The following is a 19025-nucleotide window of genomic DNA, read 5'->3' on the forward strand; positions in this document are numbered from 1 at the left end:
AGGCCCCCCCGCAGCGGGGTGGGGGGGCAGAGATAATAAAACTGAAGAAGGAGGAGACGTCTCTCTCGCTCTCTCTCTCTCAGGCCCAGCACTGCTTCGCAGCCTGGCGCAGGTTTCCTTTGTAAGTTTTTTTAGTGTCTTTGCCTCCAAAATAAACCTTTTGAATCCTTTCCACTGCCTTGGCATTTTTGGGGAAAAATACCTGTGAATATTTTACTTTTTGATTCTTGGTGAAATAAGGAAGTGGGTCAACCAAACCTCTAGCTTGGACTTTCAGAGGGCAGACTTTGGCTATTCAGAACACTGATTCAGAGAGTCCCCTGGGAAACAGTTTTTAACAAAGGGGTCCAGGAAGGCTGGACATACTTTAAGAAGGGAATCTTAAATGCACAGGAGCAGGCCATCCCTATGTGCTGAAAGATGAGCCAGCAGGGAAGAAGACTGGCCTGGCTGAATAGGGAGCTTTCGCTGGAACTCAGGGAAAAAAAGAGGGTTTATGACCTTTGGAAGAAGGGGCAGGCAACTCAGGAATAGTACAAGGATGTTATTAGGTCATGTAGACAGAAAATTAGAAAGGCAAAAAATAACACAGTGATGTTTTACTTGTTGCTAAGTAGTGCTTACTCTAAATCAAGGCCTTTTCAGTGTCTCATGCTCTGCCAGTGAGGAGGTGCACAAAAAGCTGGAAGGGAACACGGTCAGGACAGCTGACCCAAACTGGCCAAAGGGATATTCCGTACCATAGAACATCATGCTCAGTATATAAACTGGGGGGAGTTGGCTGGGAGCTGCCAATCACTGCTCAGGGATGGGCTGGGTATCGGTTAGCAGATGGTGATAATGCCTTTGAATTTTTTTGATTTTTAGCTTTTTGTAGATTTTAGAAGTAGCTGTGTAGTAAATATAGATTTTTAATATAATTGTATAGTCTTTCACACTTTAGAATAGTTGTTTACATTCACTAAACCCAATTTCCCCATTTCATATCGAATTTTCTAAATTCCTTAGACTTGTTTAAACTTCTTTTCAAGGTAGAATTGTAATAAACATATTCTGTTTAAGAACATTTGCACCCTTGGCCTGAACAACAAGATACCATCATAGTCAAAGTAACCTTCAAACCTGGAACCTTGGAGGAGCTCCAAAGACAGTATGTGCCATGAAGAAGAGGAGGATGAGGAAGAAAGGGGTCTTAGGACCCCTGACTCAATTTCTGGGGGAGGATCTGGGGGGTGGATGGTTCTGGGATTGGATGAACAATACTATGAAATTGTAGAACCACAGGGACGGGGTGTGTGTCTTGTCTGTACTCCCGTGGCCAGGAGGCTGTCATTAAAGACCCGCTCTATAACTTATCTCTACACTAAATTTGCCTGGTGAGTTTTTTTGGCTCCCAGTCTTTAGGCAACAGCGAGTAATTGTATTGTGCATCACTTGTTCTCTTGGGTTTTATTCCTCTCTCTTTTTCATTACAATTATTATTATTGTTGTTATTATAATTAGTGCTATTAGTATTATTTTTGTATATTACTTTGTTTCAATTATTAAAGTGTTCTTAACCCATGAATTTTACTTTTTTTCTGATTCTCCTCCCCATGTGGGTGGGGGAAGCAAACATCTCCATGGTACTTAGTTGTCAGCTGGAGTTAAATCACAACAATGTTGGAAACAGAGATTTTGATTCAGCAATCAGCACACTGAAATGGGATTTATTATCTTGCAAAACCAGGGCTTCATTGATTGTAAGAAAGAGAAAGAAAGGTTAAATAGGAGCCTGCATGTAGCAGATTTTGAGAGTTCTGAATGCTGCTGTTATTTCTGCCATTTCTCCTTTCTTCTCCACACTTTCTTCTTTTAAATTGAGGCAAAAAAATTTTGGGGAATATTACAGTTCAAGTATTATATTGAAATGCCTGCTTATCACACGTCTCTTTTCTCTCTCCTTGTTAAAATCTTTTCAACATTTTTCAAGTAAATCTGTCTGCTGTAAAACCTAGAAAAACATTCTCACTATTTTAAATTCTTCCAAGATCTGTTATCAAATAACTCTTCAGGTAGTTTTACCTAACAGATTAGGTGTCTTCTCCCTAAACTTTCAGCAAGACTTTAAAACCAGTATCTGCATATGATTTAATTTAAAGCTGTACCTTGCACTTACACTACCATAGAGTTCTTGTGCTTCTTTCTTCTACATGAGTTTCTAGTGATTGGTCAATCTTCCATGCCATTCATTTTTCCAAACTTCTATAGCAGAGCCTTAGCTAAGTGCTCACATAGCACATTGACATTCTCCATCTCTGTTTTTTTCCTAACAATTATGCTTGCATTTGATGCTGCATAGACTTCTCCATTGTAATGAAAGGAAATATTTTTTTAGAAGTGTTTGTTACAGCTTGGTTTTATTTTTTGAAGGCCCATCCTTTGTAAAACTGTGATCTACTTTATTGGGACAGAGATCTGATCAAGACACATCACTTGGTTGCCTCCTCAGCATTCAAGCATTTTGGATTGAGAAAAACCTGATGGATTTTCCTCTTAGTTGATCTGAGCACTCCTCACCACCATCTGAGGTTGGCATAAACATTGCAAATTCCGTAAGTGATAGAAAATGGAGAGAACCAGGATTTGAAGGAATTTCAGTTTCCTTACACAAGATTTCTTAAACACAAGCATACAAGTACGGTACTCACACAGGCAGTTGAAATCTACTGTTTGTTGAAGTTTAAACAGCCAATTCTGTGAGGCTGGTGAATTTTTATCTAAAGTCACTCATTCAATAGTTGAACTTACTTATTAGCATATTAAAAATCAAATTGATATATTTATGAGCTGTATCTTGTACCAAAATTAGAAACAGTTAATTGCAAGTAGGTAATTCTTACCTAGCACAAAAAAATAAATTCTACTATTTGGAAAGCAAGGTGTAGAGAGGACTTGTTGAGGGGGGACATCCTTGGCTAATCATGTATCTTTTCTAATTCTGAAGCTCCTCCTCCGGTGTTGGGCTCTACTCCCTCCTGCTCATCCTGGGAGTGGGCGCTCTTTCTCTCTTCCGGGGCGCTTCCGTTCCGCAATCTCTCTTCCAGGACAGCCATTTTGCTCTGTGGCTGGTGGGGGTTGGACTTGGGTCGCAGCGGTTGGTGATAGTGGCCACCCAGTGATTGTAGCGACCCTCCTGCGCCTGCCATGTCGGACTTCGATAGCAATCCCTTTGCTGACCCGGACCTCAATAACCCCTTCGAGGTGAGGCGGCGGGTGACAGGGGTGCCGCGAGCCTTCCTCGGTGCCGCGGCGAGAGCAGAGCACGCTGCGCGAAGCTATCGGACGTCCTAGGGAGGGAGTGGTATCGGCTCTGCTGCGTGCTGGGGGGCCGTTCTCAGCCGCGGCAGGTCGGGAAGGGCCAGCGCTGCGAGGTAGTACTGGCCTTGGGAGGGGGGAACAATTTTATATATGATGAGATTATTTATTTTCCTTACCTTTGAAGCCGCTTCTTGTGCTTGTGTAAAAGCACAGACTAGTATGGCAGAGAAAGGAGAGGGGGCCATCATGTGGAAGAGTTTGCCAAGGCCTGAAGATAGATGCCAATTTTTCTTTAATATTTTGGTTTTACTAATTTTTTGTGATCTATTTGTGAGATTCCCTGTGACTATTCTTATGCCTTTTTATAAAAAGATTACAGCAGATATTCTTACTTGATGTTGAATCAAAAATATGTTCTCTGGGAAGATAAAGGTTAAGAAGAAACATCTAGTTTGCTCAGTATTTTGCATAGTTAATTCTTTTGGAAGTCTAAAATAAAATTATTTTTCTGTTTTACTATCTCCTGGAAGTAAAGAAATTTAGTTGATAGAATAGGTGGTGGTGGGGGTTAAGTATTTGCTTCCTTGGATTGATCACAAAATGTTGGTTTTGAGACAGTGGCTATTTTATTTTTTTTGCGGTACGCTTCACCACGGGCAGCAGGGTAATCTCTGCTCCGGTTCCTGGAGCATCTCCTCTCCCTCCTTCTTCACTGACCTTGGTGTCTGCAGAGTTGTTTCTCTCACATATTCTCACTTAAGGCTGCTCTTGGGCAGCAGTTTGCCTCCCGGTCCCCCTTCTTAAATATGTTATCCCAGAGGTGCTACCACCATTGCTGATTGGGTCAGCCTTGGCCAGCAGCGGGTCCATGTTGGAGCCAGCTGGCATTGATTGGCTCTATTTGACATAGGGGAAGCTTCTAGCAGCTTCTCACAGAAGCTACCCCTGTAGCTTCCCCCGCCCCCTCTCTGGCTACCAAAACCTTGCCATGTAAACCCAATACACTATCACAGGAGACGTTTTTAATAGTTCTATATGTATGATATAGATGTGTTGTGGTTTTCTGGTTTTGGTTGGGTTGGGTTTTTTTTCCCAACTGACTTTTCCTTTTTTGATGTAAATACTGGGGTGATGCTTGTACATGACTCCTCATGATTCCAAGAGTGCGATTCTAATCTTTGCTTTTGAGATTGATATTGTGGGGGAGAGACTACAGGGAGCAGGTAAAATGAAAGATTAGATGGAAAATGATTAATTAGGTTGTGCTGATTTGTTAAAACTCCAGTCTCCTGAACTAATTCAGATCTTTAAAATGTCATCTGAAATGACTGTGCGACTTCGGCTCACCAATAGCTGCAATATCTGGGTATGAAAAATGTCCTATACTTAAATTCTGCTCTGGTCGGTATGACTAATAGTTAAATAAAAAGACTAGAAACTCAAGGTGCTGAACTGGCAGGAGCTTGGGTGAGATAAGGCTGGAGAAGGACGTGTGAACTGGAAGGAGGGAACAAGGAGTTAGGTGAGCAAGATGATAATTACTGGGATCAGCACTCTAAGGAGCAGGGACTGGGACTGGCTGGGTGGCTGAAGACAATCAGGTTGTGGCAAGGAGTTAGTGCAAGGGCAGGTCCATTTCGGGTAGAAATACTGGCCCACTAGGACATAGCCTTCTCAGTCTGAGATAGGATCAGGCATTTTACAGTTGCTGCATTCAGCAGCTGACATCAGATATTTAAAATCTGTCTCAGAAATTATCTATTTTCTGTATTTGCAGAGGGTAACCAAATTTTTAATCACTTAAATCATGGAGCAGGTCGAGGTCTCTGGATATTTGGTGGTTCCAGCCACGCTGCAACTTTGTGTTGGTGTCTGTATATTATCATCTATTGGAACTTGTATTTGTGGCTTTTTTCTGTTTCTTAATATTAACAAAAATAACTAAAAAATAATGCATTTTAACTTTATTATCTAGCTGAAATATCAAATATGGAAAAATAAGTTATGCCAACCTAGACTTACTTATTTCTATAGAATATTATAGTTTTCACTTTTTTAACCACTAAGATACATGTCATGACACATACAAATTTGATAGTACTCATTTAAATGCCACTTTTTCTTTGAGCATGTGGTCCTGCACAGCATTTGTTTTACATGCTCATTATTCACATGCTGATTAACTTCTAAATTCAGCGTTTCATTATTCTGCAGCAATAAGTACTAGTGCTTTGTAGTTATTCTTGCTGCATCTAGATGAGTTGGCGTTGACTCCATTTTTAAAGTGAGCTGTAATGAGTGTAAGGTGAATGATTCACAGTAATTTTGTCTATTCCTTGGGATGTCAAGTCTAATGTTTTTAGAAATATTGTATGTAGTTTTGAATTATGAAGTGCAGTTCTTGTGGGCATCAGTTGTTCACTGCACTGTATGTATTCAGAACAATTCCAAGTCCAGCAACCTGCACCTGGACATCCAGGTAGTCCATCCATTCTTATGTTCTGAAGATGCAAAAACATTAAATTAAGCCACAGAAACAGTGTAGTGAAACAAGGCATCACATGAAATATGTACAATTTTTCTTATGAAGTTAGAGTGGTCTATGATAGTGGACAATTCTGCTCTTCTGCAGAATCAAGCCAGCCTGTCTCTAGCACAGAAAAGTGTTTAATTCCTGAAGTTTTCTCAAGCTAAACCTTAAGTAGTTTCTTTTACTGTAGAGTTGATTGGAGGAAAAAATTACATCTTTTTGTTAATATTACCAGTTCATGTAGAAGCTGAACCAGAGGTGTTTTTGGCATTATGGGACACTGTTTCCTCAGCTTCATTTTTCTGAAATGCTTTTCCTATTGCTGAAGGTGTTGGAGGTATTTCTGGGTAGGGAAAACCACGAGTTTACAGAAAACTCTTTTCTTTTGTTGTGCTCTTTGGGTGTATAGTTGTGGAATCCAGTGGTCAACATGGAAAGATACAGTTTTCTTCCCTTATACATCAAATATATGACAGATGGTGTTTCTTTTAGACTGTATTAATCTAGTTTTATAAGAATCATAGAATCATTAAGGTTGGAAAATGCCTCCAAGATCATCAAGTCCAACCTTCGACTGAATACCATTATGTCCATGAAACCATATCATGAAATGCCACATCTACTCATTTTTTGAATACTTCCAGGAATGGTGTTGGGGATTAAAATAAGTTTACTTATAGAATATTAGAAATTCATTGTGTAGGTCTAAGTTGAATTGTAACTTGCTTACAGCTTAGCATGAGTGGGCCTTGCTCAAAACTTAGTGTAGGTGAACTCTAAATGAACTCTGTCAGCATGAATGGCTAAGCAGGGGAGGAAACAGAGAAAGACTGGATATCTTCAGATAAGGGTTGAGACCATGGAGGTCCCCAAGGCTGGACCAAGCTGGAAGATAAGAGCGGTTAATGGCCTGGCCATGTAGACATGGAGAAAGAATCCAATGAGGTGTTAGAAGACCCTGGACTATAAATTGTCATCGGACTAAGAGGCGCATGCAGGGCATGTGAAGATCGGATGCACAGACTGTGAGGGCGTAAAGGCCCAGAGATTTCTTTGGGGTCCCTCTCCAGAAGCATCTCTGCCTCAGAACCTAGGGTCTGAACTCTTCTTTAACAGATGGTGACTCGACCACTTCCCTGGGGATCCTGTTCCAATGCTTAACCACTCTTTCAGTAAAGAAATTATTCCTAATATCCAACCTGAACCTCCCCTGGTGCAACTTTGTGCCATTTCCCCTTGTCCTATTGCTAGTTGCCTGGGAGAAGAGGCCAATGCCCACCTTGCTACAACCTCCTTTCAGGTAGTTGTAGAAGAGAATAAGGTCTCCCCTCAGCCTCCTTTTCTCCAGACTAAACAACCCCAGTTGCTCCTCCTAGGACTTATGTTCCAGACCATTCACCAGTTTTGTTGCCCTTCTCTGGACACGCTTCAGCACCTCAATGCCCTCCTTGTAGTGAGGGACCCAAAACTGGACACAGGATTAAAGGTGTGGCCTTGCTAGTATCGAGTACAGGAGAACGATCACTTCCCTACCTCTGCTGGCCACACTATTTCTGATACAAGCCAGGATGCCATTTGCCTTCTTGGCCACCTGGGCACACTGCTGGCTCATGTTCAACCAGCTGTTGCCCAGTACCTCCAGGTCCTTCTCCACCAGGCAACTTTCCAGCTTCTCTTCTCCAGGCCTATAGTGCTGCATGGGGTTGTTGTGACCCAAGTGCAGGACCCAGCACTTGGCCTTGTTGAACCTCATACAATTGGCCTGGGCCCCTCAGTCTAGCCTGTCCAGATCCCTCAGCCAGAGCCTTACTACCCTCAAGCATATCAGCACCCAACTTGATGTTGTCTGCAAACTTACTTGGGGTGCACTGAATCCCCTCATTCAGATTATTGATAAAGATATTTAACAAGCTCAGGATAGAATTGTGTCATTTCAGGGACAGAGAAAGATGGATTTTTTTTTTTAGAGAAAACAAACTTTTTTAGAGTTTTATATGATATGATGATGTATGTTGACTCATTGCTTGTATACATATGCATACATTTACAGAACTGTTTTCCCTTCTAGGATCCTTCTGTTGCACAAGTGACAAGAAATGTTCCACCAGGACTAGATGAGTATAATCCTTTCTCTGATTCAAGAACAGTAAGCACATTTATTTATTAATAATGCTGTTTATCTTTTCTAAAAAGATTTGTAGAGTATTGTTTTCAGAGTTTGGGACTGATGTAAAACATCCAAACTAGGGGAAGAGAGGCCCCGTGGAAAGAGATCTGTGGGTTTGGGTTGATGGCAAGTTGAATATGAGTCAACCATGTGCCCTGTCAACCAAAAGGGACAACCGGGTACTGGGGTGCATCGAGCACTGCATTACTTGCTGGTCGAGGGAGGTGATTTTCCCCCTCTACACCACACTGGTGTGGCCTCACCTCGAGTACTGGGTGCAGTTTGGGGCACCTCAATATTAAGAAGGACATCAAACTATTAGAGCACATCCAGGGAAGGGCAACTAAGACGGTAAGAGATCTTGAGGACAAGACTTACGAGGAGCAGCTGAGGTCACTTGGTTTGTTCAACTTGGAGAAGAGAAGGAAAAGGGATGACCTCATTGCATTCTACAACTTCCTCAAGGTTGGGCAGCAAAGAAGAGATGATGATCTCATCCCTTTGGTGATCAGTGATAGGACACATGGAAACTTCCCCTGTGTCAGGGGAAGTTCAAATTGGGCATTAGGAAAAGGTTCTTCACTGAGAGGGTGGTTGGTCACTGGAACAGGCTCCCCAGGGAAGTGGTCACAACACCAAGCCTGTCAGAGTTCAAGGAGTGTCTGGACAACGCCCTCAAGTCATATAGCTTAGTTTTAGGTAGTCCTGCGAGGAGCAGAGAGTTGGACTCAATGATCCTTATGGGTCCCTTCCAATTTAAGATATTCTATGTCAAGGGCTATGTAAGAGTTAATAGATGCAGGTTAACCAAGACAGCCACAAACCACAGCTACAGTGTAAAGAAAAGGTTTATTTCATTATTTGCCAGCAGACAAGGACATTACACTGCTAGGTAGCAGCAGGCAGAAAAATGCCATGGGGGCCGTTCCCGGCCTCTACATAACAACAGACCTGGTGCATGCACATTACTTCAAGGCTGTGTTCTCCCCTGTGCTTTTATGGTCTCTCTCTCTTCCAGCAGGGGCCTCAAGCATGTCTGTGAGAAAGTGTTATCTCTACACAGGAATCCTACTTCTCAAACCAGGCAGAGGATAAACATCAGTAGGTGTAATAAATGGGATTTTCCCACACTGATCTTTTCCAGGTCTAGCATTCCCAGCTGCAGAAGTCTCTTGAGCGAAATCTACTGCCTCCTTGCCAAATCTGCTTTTAACCCTTTCCTCCCAACAGGCTAGTTAGAGGTAATGGAAGATGTGTAAGGATAGATAGTCCCATAAAGTATTTGGAGGATTCAGTGGGTAGGTTGACATAAATGAGCTTTGACCCTTTAAGGAAAGGTGACTCGCTGAAAGGGGACCCGAGACAGAACTGAGTTTTTCCTTGTCATGAATGGAATGATGCACTTCACTCATAAGAAAGAAGCAACAATATACTTTATTGATATAAATCAGTGAGTTAACGAAACTTAGTGGTAAATGTGGCAGCGGTTTGACAAGATTCGACAGCAAGGTACACTTGATTATTTACTGCATAGAGGACACGGTCAGGTAAAGCTGTCGGGAAGATTCTTCCATTGAGTCACGAGGTTCAGAAAGTACCCCTTTGCTTTCTAAACTCCTTCTCAGAGAGGAGTCTATGTTCAGCTGGATCCAGTCCCAGACTAGATCAGTGGTTTATGTCTAAAGGATAGGTGCACAATCAATCTTCTATATCACTTAGCTAAGATTTCAGAGGTTAGCATGCTCTTAATCACTTACCAAGCATCCATTGTGGTAAGGAAGCTTTGAACCTTGAGGAGTAACATTGAGAGGCATCCCTACTCAAGGGGACATCCTGGTGTGCAGCCCACTGCTGTGCAGGAGAGGTCAATGGGCCATGGGCTGTCCACTATTTATAAAGTAGGATGATTGACTTATAGTCATATGAAAGCACATTGTCACTGTGTGAATCAACACAGGCAGGCAGACGGAACAACCGATCTTCTCTCTCCCAAAACAGGGAGCTCAAGCATGTCTGTGAGAATGCCTCCAAGTCTCTCTAAACACCTACGTTGTCTCTACAAAGAAATTCTACTTCTCAAAACAGACAGAGGATAAACAGCAGTAGGCGTAATATATGGGGTTTCCCACACTGTTATTCTCTGGGCCTTGGCATTCCCAGCTGCAAAGTCACTTGAGCAAATCTACCATCCTCCTTGCCATTCTTCTGCTTTCAACCCTTTCCTCCCAACATTCCACCCCCTCGCTCAAGAGACCACTGCCGCTGGGGTCAGAAGTGTAGGACAGGGTAATTTGCAGAGGCACTTAATGGAGCATATAGGAAAAAAGGAATAAACATATAATGCTCTAAGGTAAATGTCTCAGTCCTCCTGTCAGGGAATTAAACCACTCAGGTTGTAAGGCATCACTGATAGGTCACCTGTAGCAGGGAGAATGCCGAAACTGAAACCAGTGCACTGTTGAAAACTCAACAAAACAATATTTATTACAAAGAAGTGGCCAACAAGACGAGAAACCGAGACAGGAAAGAGGAGGGAAATAAGCCTTCAGTACAACCCCCTACTCACTCAGGTGTTACTCATGAGGTTGTCTTACTGACCCCAGAATGCTTAGAATTCCCCATAGCAGAAGCTGCATCCCTGGAGCATCGGCAGGCTCACAAGATAGCGGACATCGCCGCAAAAGGCAACATTGTCCTCCATGTGAAGCTTGAGTTAGCTCCCAGCACAAGCTATTTGCTTTTTATACAATTAGCCTGTGATGTCTACCTGGGCAGGTGTGGCCAGCACCGCCCAGCTAAAGGCCTTCGGTCCCTCCCCCCGTTATGTAAGATGTAAGTGGTACCCCTTCTGCGCATGCGTGTGTACATTGGAATTTCCCCACGCCTGCGTGCTACACCTCGGGAGGTCTTTTCTAAATGAGTCTGGGGGCTTACTTCATCATCCTCCTCTTCACTTTCTCTTTCAAATGCCCTTGGAGGGCCGTCGGCCAATAGCCAGTCACCAATTAATTTCAGTTTATACAAGAAACTTCCTTCAAGGACAAAGTTCTCATTTATCAGTGCTTGTTTTCTCATAAACAGGCAAAGAACAGACTCTCACAGGTGGCTGGGCCAAACAAAGACCAAAAGTAGCAGTGTCTGATTAAGCACGAATACATTGCCTTAGTTGATGTATGAAGTCCTGTCGATGTCAAATGTTCTTCTCAATGCAGCTGATTCAGCAGTCATGTTGAAGCAGCACATGCGGTCAAACTCCGAACAGCCAATGTGGTGTTGAGACAGGAGGTATCTCGTCAGCAACAGATCTGGTAAGGTTCCCAGGTGTAGTGCAGTTACTTCCACATTCAGGGCAGCAATTTCCTTTGATGTCCAATTTAAACCTTAGGCGGAGGCATACCCGAGGTGCTCTATATCTGCTATGTGGAGAAGAAAAAGAAAAAAAGTTACCACATGCAAGTATTTACATAGTAATCCTGCAAAAATGTATCCAGAGTATGTGCATGTAGTACAAGTCTACAAAGCATGACGAACCAACCTGTGATAAGGAAGGAAAATAGGAGTGTCATCTCCTTCCAGTAATACATATGCTGTTGCCCCAGCTCCTTCAGCTGAAATTACTCCAGGCTTGGTATCTTGAGATGGGCTGATTGCCCACACAGATTTGTGCTTTTTCAGACTGAACTTCAATTTGATGGTGGGTTCGTGGCACCAATAACAGAATTCCAATCCTGTCACCCCCTAGATAAGGCCCAGGTATTTATTGAAGACACCTGAAATACAAGAACTCAAGAATCTGATATTAACAGAAAATGTAGCATAAGGGGAGAAGTTGGAGTATGAAACTATACTGCATTTTCAGGGGTTATGAATTTTCATATTTAGACTAACAGGCTGTGGTCCCACCACACAATCCATTGGCACAAACAATTCCATTTCTCCTGTAGTTAATATTTTGTGAGAGACCCCATCTGGAAGAATCTCAATCCTCACCATGTTTTGTACTGGAGGTGACATGATACGATCATAAGGTGTTTGATTATGAATATTCCGGTTGTTTAACAAAAAAACTTGCTTTAGTAAGGTGTGAACTCCACTGTTGTAAAGTTTTAGTACTAGTCAACTTTTTCAATTGTTCCTTCAACATCCCATTCATTCTTTCAATCAGTCCATTAGCTTGGGGATGGTGGGCAATGTGGAATAGCCAATCTATTCCCAGGCTTTAAGCCCAGTCTTGGATATTGCATTCACTAAAGTGTGTTCCTTGGTCACTCTATTTGATGAGGAGGTTCGTATTGATAAAGGAGTTTTAATGCTTCAATCATGCTGGTTTAGCAAAGAGCAATCCTGACACTGTATCCACAGCAGAGAATACATATCACCACTTCCTTTGATGGGGGCAAGGGGCTTGCCAGGTAGTCAAAGCCCACTGACTCCACTTTATTTTCCCCCAGGGCCTTAAATGCAGCTGTGTACAAATAGTAACCCTTTCCTCCCAACAATCACGCTCTACCCCATGACTATAGTTGATTCATCTTGCCTTCACAGAGTGGTGGTATGGTCACCTCTTGCCTCTCTGCCATAAATAATGATAGATCCATGGTAAGTAGATGGTGAAGCCCTGCTATTTGTTATTCATTAATTTGTATGTTTTGGGTGGTTGAAGTTGTGTTATTTGTTTTATCATGTACCAAACTTTTATATACAACATAATTATAAGCAATATACATATCGAAGTTAGAATCAGCAAAATCACAACTGGGTGAAGCATAAGATTACATACTCCTGTTGCTGTTGGTGACCATCCAAGAAGAGTTTCCCAACAATGGTGTTTTTCATCCTTCACTCTTTCCAAAACATGGTGTATCCCTTCAGTATCATGATGAACTATGAGTAGAGTTTTGTGTCCATTGTTTCAGACACGTTCTAGCAGTTGACACGAGTCATTGTGTTGTTGTAGTTTCTTCACCAATGTAAGATTCATTCCAATGGGAGTAGGCAATAAATCTTCACTCAGTGTATAATTAGATTGTAACAATTGATAAAACTTAACGGGAGCTGACTAATTTAAGTCACATCCCACAACTTTAGTAAAGTTACAAACACAAGTATTTGAGTGATTGCTTGTATCTACAGTAATGTAGAATGTACGAATATGAAATCACAAAGGGTTCTCAGACAAACACATCCTTTTCCAACATCTACAAGTACAGTTTCAGGGGTTTCAAAATGACAAACATTTTGTTCAGCATCAAGACAAATGTCATGGGCTTTGGTGTTGCTCTCACAAATAAATCCTTGTTGTCCTTGTACAATGCATGCGCTAACATCAATACTTTGCCATTTGTTTCTGTTTTGTTGGGCCCACGCTCTATGTTTTAATGGCTAAAATAGCTCCATGGTGATTTAATACTAGTGCAATGATTAGGTATATGGTATATACTAAAACACTGCGTATGGTTAAGACAAAAGCCGTGGCCTTATTGTTGATGGGATCATAAGTGAAATTGACTAAATACTACCAGAATTGGAATTCCCTTTCAAATTTAGCTGCATTATCCCAGAATACCTTTCAAATTTCAGGGGAAAGGTGCCCTCTTTACCTTTTCTTATAATTGTTGGTACTGTTGCCTTAAGAGATCTCTGAAAAAGAGACTCCTAGCCAAATTAGGGTATAAGATAAAGTCGAAAGCTTTAATGAGCCACCAGGCTCCGGGGAATACAACCGTCGTGTGCCCCTCGTGTCCAGGGGGTTCCACAATTTAAGGTGTTAACCCATCCAATCCCAGGTCTATCCGCCCCCCGGTTCTGCCCTGTTCCGCCCTCCGGCACACCCCTTTGGGAATTGAGTCTGGGGGAGTTTGGGGCCCCCTCTTCCTCATCCTCCTCCTCGTCACAGCATGTCCAGTCCTTGGAACTCCTCCAAAGTTATGGGTTTGAAGGTCGCTGTGCCTGTGTGGTATCTTGTGGTCCAGGCCAGGGTGCAGGTGTTCTTAAACAGGATGAAGGCCTACATTGAGGGAAGTCTAAACAAGCTAACGGAATTAACGGAATTTTGATATGGGAAGGGGAACAGTGTTGCAAAAATGTATAAACTACTGTGCTAAAGGGTGAGGGATAATATAGCTACTTTAAAATCTACATTCACTACATAACTACTTCTAAAGCCTATAAAAATTAAAAAATCAAAAACTCCACGGCAACAGTACCATAGATTGCATAAGTCCTCTCCATTGAGGTAGTATATCTGATAAGAACCATTGGTTAGTTCCTAATACCGATAAGGAAGATCATAATGGATGTTCCAATTAGTATAAATCACTTGTTACTGAATTTGTTTGCTAGGACTTCAGCGTCCGTGCTATTTAATACTCCTAATCCAGTCCCCAGGATACCAGTCCCATCTCTCCTTGATCATTTCAGAGAGATGAGGGTCCATCCATTCATCTGTGCTAACCACCCTGCATAGGATGTAGACAGGAATGGTGAGAACGCAGGTTTAATTGCAGAGATATTAATCTGCATTGATAATTCCACTCATTTGAGGGACCGTGAAGGATTAAATAGCACTTGTTGCTGGCCTGTATATTTGATGGCATAGGGTGCAATTTTAGAAATCTGTGGAGACAAGGTTTTAACAGTTATTGGGAGCCTTGGAGGTAGTGGAATGCATTGTGGGGTTTAAATTAGTTTTTGTTGTGCCAATATACATAAACCCAGTTACAGTTATGCATACATTATACCTCCACATGCATACTACTTCCCTTTACATATTTTCTTTCAATGTAATGCTCATTAAACAGCTACTGGCCTTGTAACACCTATTCTGTTTTTCGAAGGAGATATACTGAAAACTGAGTAAGTAAATTTCTCCTTTGTTGGTTGGAGGTTGTGTTTCACATATTTTGGTTGTATTTCCCTCTGCCAAATTCATGTTATTAGGTGGAGCTTCTAAATTTGTACAATTATAGCTTGCTTTATTAGCGATTGTCACTGAAATGCATTTGGACTTAAATGCAGTTACAACTGTTACCATACTGACCATTACAGATAAAAGAATTGAGAGTCTCCATCTGGTGGGTTGAGCTTGTTGATGTATATGCCAAATTCGGTTCATGCTGGTGCTGATTATTCCTACAAGAAGGATAAGCAGTCCTTCAATGGTTTAGTGGATGCATGCTGACATAATTCCCGGTATTGTTCCTGAAAGGTAAAACAATACAAGTCTTGTTGGGGTTTGCTCAGACAGATTACCCCATTAAAGAGAAGGAAAAATCCATCATGTACTAATTGTGTGTGTTGTACCACTGCTGTCAGTAGCTTCCCAAACAAGTGGTCCACAGGGTTTAGTCAGTCATAGTCACAGTTCCAATCTGTGGTAAACTCACCGTAAGAGATTGTCCTAGTTGTAGTGGTGTTGGGGGTTTTATCTCGTTGGCTGGTGGAACATGAAGTCCTGCTTTTGCAAAGAATGCTTGGCTCACAAGACTCCTGGTGGACCTATATCTATTATTTAATTGATGAAGTACTTTGGAAAGTTGAGCATCCCACTGGGCCTCGTGGTTTAAGGCTTCCTTTCAATAAGGCATTAGCCCTTTCTGCCATTCCATTTGATTGGGGCTAATATGAAGTGTGGAATACCCATTGAATTTCTTCCTTTTTAGCCCATTCTTGTACCTCCTTGCATGAGAAATGCAAGCCATTATCATTTTGGATGGTATCCAGGGTAGGCAAGCTTGAGAACCAAGATAGCAGCCTCCACATTGTATTTCACCCAAGTGCCTTTTTATCAGCCTTATGGCACTTAGTTGGCATAAGTAGGCCAGAGACCACTTCCACTGCTGTGAGGATATGTCAATATCCTGCAGATGGTTTGAATGGCCCAATCAATTTGCCAGGTAGACCACAAAGTTTTTCCTTAATTAATGTGTAGAGGTGGTGCTTTAGCAGGGTGATCTGATTGTAATTTTCATCTGTATTGAGGGCATTCTGTAAGAATAGTTTTACAAGTTTTCCTGTTTAGGGGCCACCCTTTTCTCTGTGCAGCAAAGGGCTTCTCTACCAGTGTGACCTAATTTCTGATGCAGCCATTCTCCCAATCAATACCACTCAAAATTTAAGGGGTCCTCTGTTTTTATTTTCCTGATTTTAGTCAGTTTATCTACCTTTTGATTCCAGTATGTGGCTGGTTTATCATCCTTGGCATGAGCTTTCACCCATCCCATCTTAAATGGTGTTTTTCTGGCTATATATAGCAATAATTGGCAATCTTGACTTCTCCAAACTGGAGATCTGTTTACTTCCCAGTTCAGCCATTCCCATTGACAGAGTCACTGTGTGGTGCCAGCCCAAACAGCATAGGAGTCTACATACATCACTTTTGCTCCATTCTGAGCTGCTAGAACAACTGCTCTTATTTCTCCTACTTGTGCACTACCTTCACCTTCTATTACTTGTTTGCCCATGTTAATGTTTAATGCAACAGCCTTGTATTGCCATTTACCATTTATCCTCCTTGCTGAGGCATCGGTGAAACAGATATCTTCTGTCGGTGTTTCTTTGGTAAAGGGAGGTGCATTTAAAATTGGTGAGGGTTTAAAAGGTTGGTGTAATGCTAATGGGTCTGCATTTATAGGCATTTGAAATTGGGATATTTTAGTATGTCCTTCAGTTAATTCCATTCCCTCTGCAATCCCTGTCAAGTAGGCATACCATTTCCTGACTGTAGATTTTTGTGCAACTCCACAACTTCTTCTGGGGGAGCAGTCCCCTTTAGTATTGCTTCCAGCAAGTTAAAGGGTCCTCTGGTTTGCACAGGCTGATCCTGATGTATTTTTTCATCTTTTTTTACTGCTCAGACTAAAGATAAAAGCCCTTTTTCCCACTCAGAATACCTCTCTTCTGTCTCTTTAAAAGCAGTCAAACTGAACATTAAAGGTATCTTTGGTCCATCCGGGCCAGTTTGGAATAGGTTACAGTAAGTACCATGCTCAGTAAAACCTCATTCTGCACTAATAGGGTCGTGAGGATGTAGCAGCCAGCGTGAGAACAAGAAGAGAAAGGCCTGAGTGAGAAGGGAATGTCTAAGATGACCTTGTGTTGTTTTCTCTAGGCTGTGATTTACTGCCCAGAAACGAGCTCAGCTACTCTGTTTGCATTTTTACTACATGGGGGTGTATGATGGGTAACTTGAAACGCCAGGACTTGCGTGTGTGGTGTCTGTGTGAATAGGCCGGCCTGAGTGAGTGATGGATGTGTGACTTGCAGCTGTGTTCTGTCTTAATTTGCTTAACCACTCCCCGCTAAAAGTGAATGCTATAAAAGTCATGAGAGAATAAACTTATTTCTGTCCATCAAGTCAGGAGTCCGTAATCTTCATTCCGTTCTCAAATGGCACCTAAACGAGGCTGAATCATTGGACGAGAGTGCTCTGTGACGGAAGCTGCAGCCGAACGGGGTTGGTCATTTTGCGTGCATCATCCTGTTTCGGGATCATCACCCATCGTCATGACAGAGGTGAGCGGCTGCAGAACTATGGGTCAATCAGTGTCAAAGGAACATAAGTTATATGCAGAAATTTTGCATTGCATTTTAAAAGAACAGGGATCTGCTGTTAAAACAGCTGACATGGTCAAATTGCTCGTATGGGTTAGAGATTCTTGTCCCTGGTTTCCTAAACATGGTTCTTATGAGACTGCGTTATGGGCTAGGGTCAGTGAGGAGCTTCGAACAAAGACTGACTTAGCTTCAAATATCCCGACCGAAGTTGTAGTTGCTTGGAAAACTGTGTATACAGCTTTAAGAACTGTGGAACAAACAGACACCATTTCAGAGGCCACCGGTCCCCTGCCATATGTGGACGAATCCTCCAAGGGCAATAAAATGCTTAGCAACCAGTTGACAGTGACTGATGAGCTTAGTGAGCCCTTTGATCTGGATCCTGCAACCCCTGAAAAAGAGACAGCTCTATATCCCCTAGAACAGGCAAAACTGTTATCGGCTTCTGCTTCGACAGCAGAGGAAATTTTACAGGGCAGTATAATCAACCTGAACCTCTGTTATCTGTGCCGCTACGCGCATCGCCCGGAGGCTAATGTGGATTCCTTTATTTTGGAGGACTGTAAATTGGCTGCTTTAAAATGCGGGGATGTTGAACTCTTAAACGTTATGCCAGTACTTTATAGACCACACCGTCCTCCTCAGTTTGAGCGTCTCCCTTATGAAGTTGTAAAAGAGGTACGTAAATCCATCAAAGAGTATGGATTGCAGTCATCGTATACACTAGGATTGGTTGCAGCTATCGGAGATTCTTGCATTAGGACCCCGTCTCACTGGAAAGGCTTTTTACATTTAATCTTGTCCGCTGCGCAGTTTACGGTGTGGGTTGCTGAATATCGTGAACTGGTCAATGCTCTAGTTAGGGACAATGTAGCAAGCGGGACAGCTATCGGCTGTGATGAGCTAATGGGCGAGGGGCAATATCTTACCTCAATGACACAGGTCATATTGCCACGGCTTGTTTTTATTCAAGCTACTGATCTGATCATGAAAGCCCTTAGAAAAGTTCCAGACGCCAAAAACAGAGCCGTCTTTCACAGCTGTTAAACAGGGCCCACAGGAACCTTACGTGTCATATGTCAATCGATTGCAGACTTCAATTTCACGGCAGATAGATAATGATGCAGCAACAGAGGTTTTGCTTTTTCAGTTAGCAATTGACAATGCAAATACAGACTGTCAAAGAATTCTGGTGCCTTTAAGAAATCAGACTAAGTTGGTTGCCGAACTTATTACAGCTTGTCAGCATATCGGCACGGAATCCTTCAAAGCTTCCTTGCTAGCAACTGCATTAGCTGAACAGACGGTTGTAGCCTGCGCTGCTATTTGCTGTTATCAGTGTAATCAAGAAGGACATATTAAAAGAGACTGCCCCTTGGGGAATCAAAAGGGCAATATTCCCCCCCCCACCTGTGTCCAAAATGGGGCAAAGGATTTCATTGGGCAAATCAGTGCCGATCCAAATTTACTAAT

General features: G+C 42.3%; 1 protein-coding gene across 3 annotated transcripts in view; it reads left to right on the plus strand.

Moving 5' to 3' along the window:
- The first annotated feature begins 3183 nt into the window (after positions 1-3183).
- LOC113960809 (secretory carrier-associated membrane protein 1-like) overlaps positions 3184-19025 on the plus strand; it is a 76773-nt gene continuing 60931 nt past the window's right edge. Inside the window, exons 1-3 of one of the 3 annotated variants that reach the window (XM_027670562.1) lie at positions 3184-3243; positions 7899-7976; positions 8973-8975. In XM_027670562.1, coding sequence (XP_027526363.1) covers positions 3187-3243; positions 7899-7976; positions 8973-8975 — 138 coding nt within the window. In that variant the 5' untranslated portion in view covers positions 3184-3186. The remainder of the gene's footprint in view (positions 3244-7898; positions 7977-8972; positions 8976-19025) is intronic. The other 2 variants (XM_027670564.1, XM_027670565.1) reach the window with 2 other exon arrangements.

Source organism: Neopelma chrysocephalum, unplaced genomic scaffold, assembly GCF_003984885.1.
Source record: "Neopelma chrysocephalum unplaced genomic scaffold, ASM398488v2 Primary Assembly neopelma1_96914, whole genome shotgun sequence".
Classification (NCBI taxonomy): domain Eukaryota; kingdom Metazoa; phylum Chordata; class Aves; order Passeriformes; family Pipridae; genus Neopelma; species Neopelma chrysocephalum.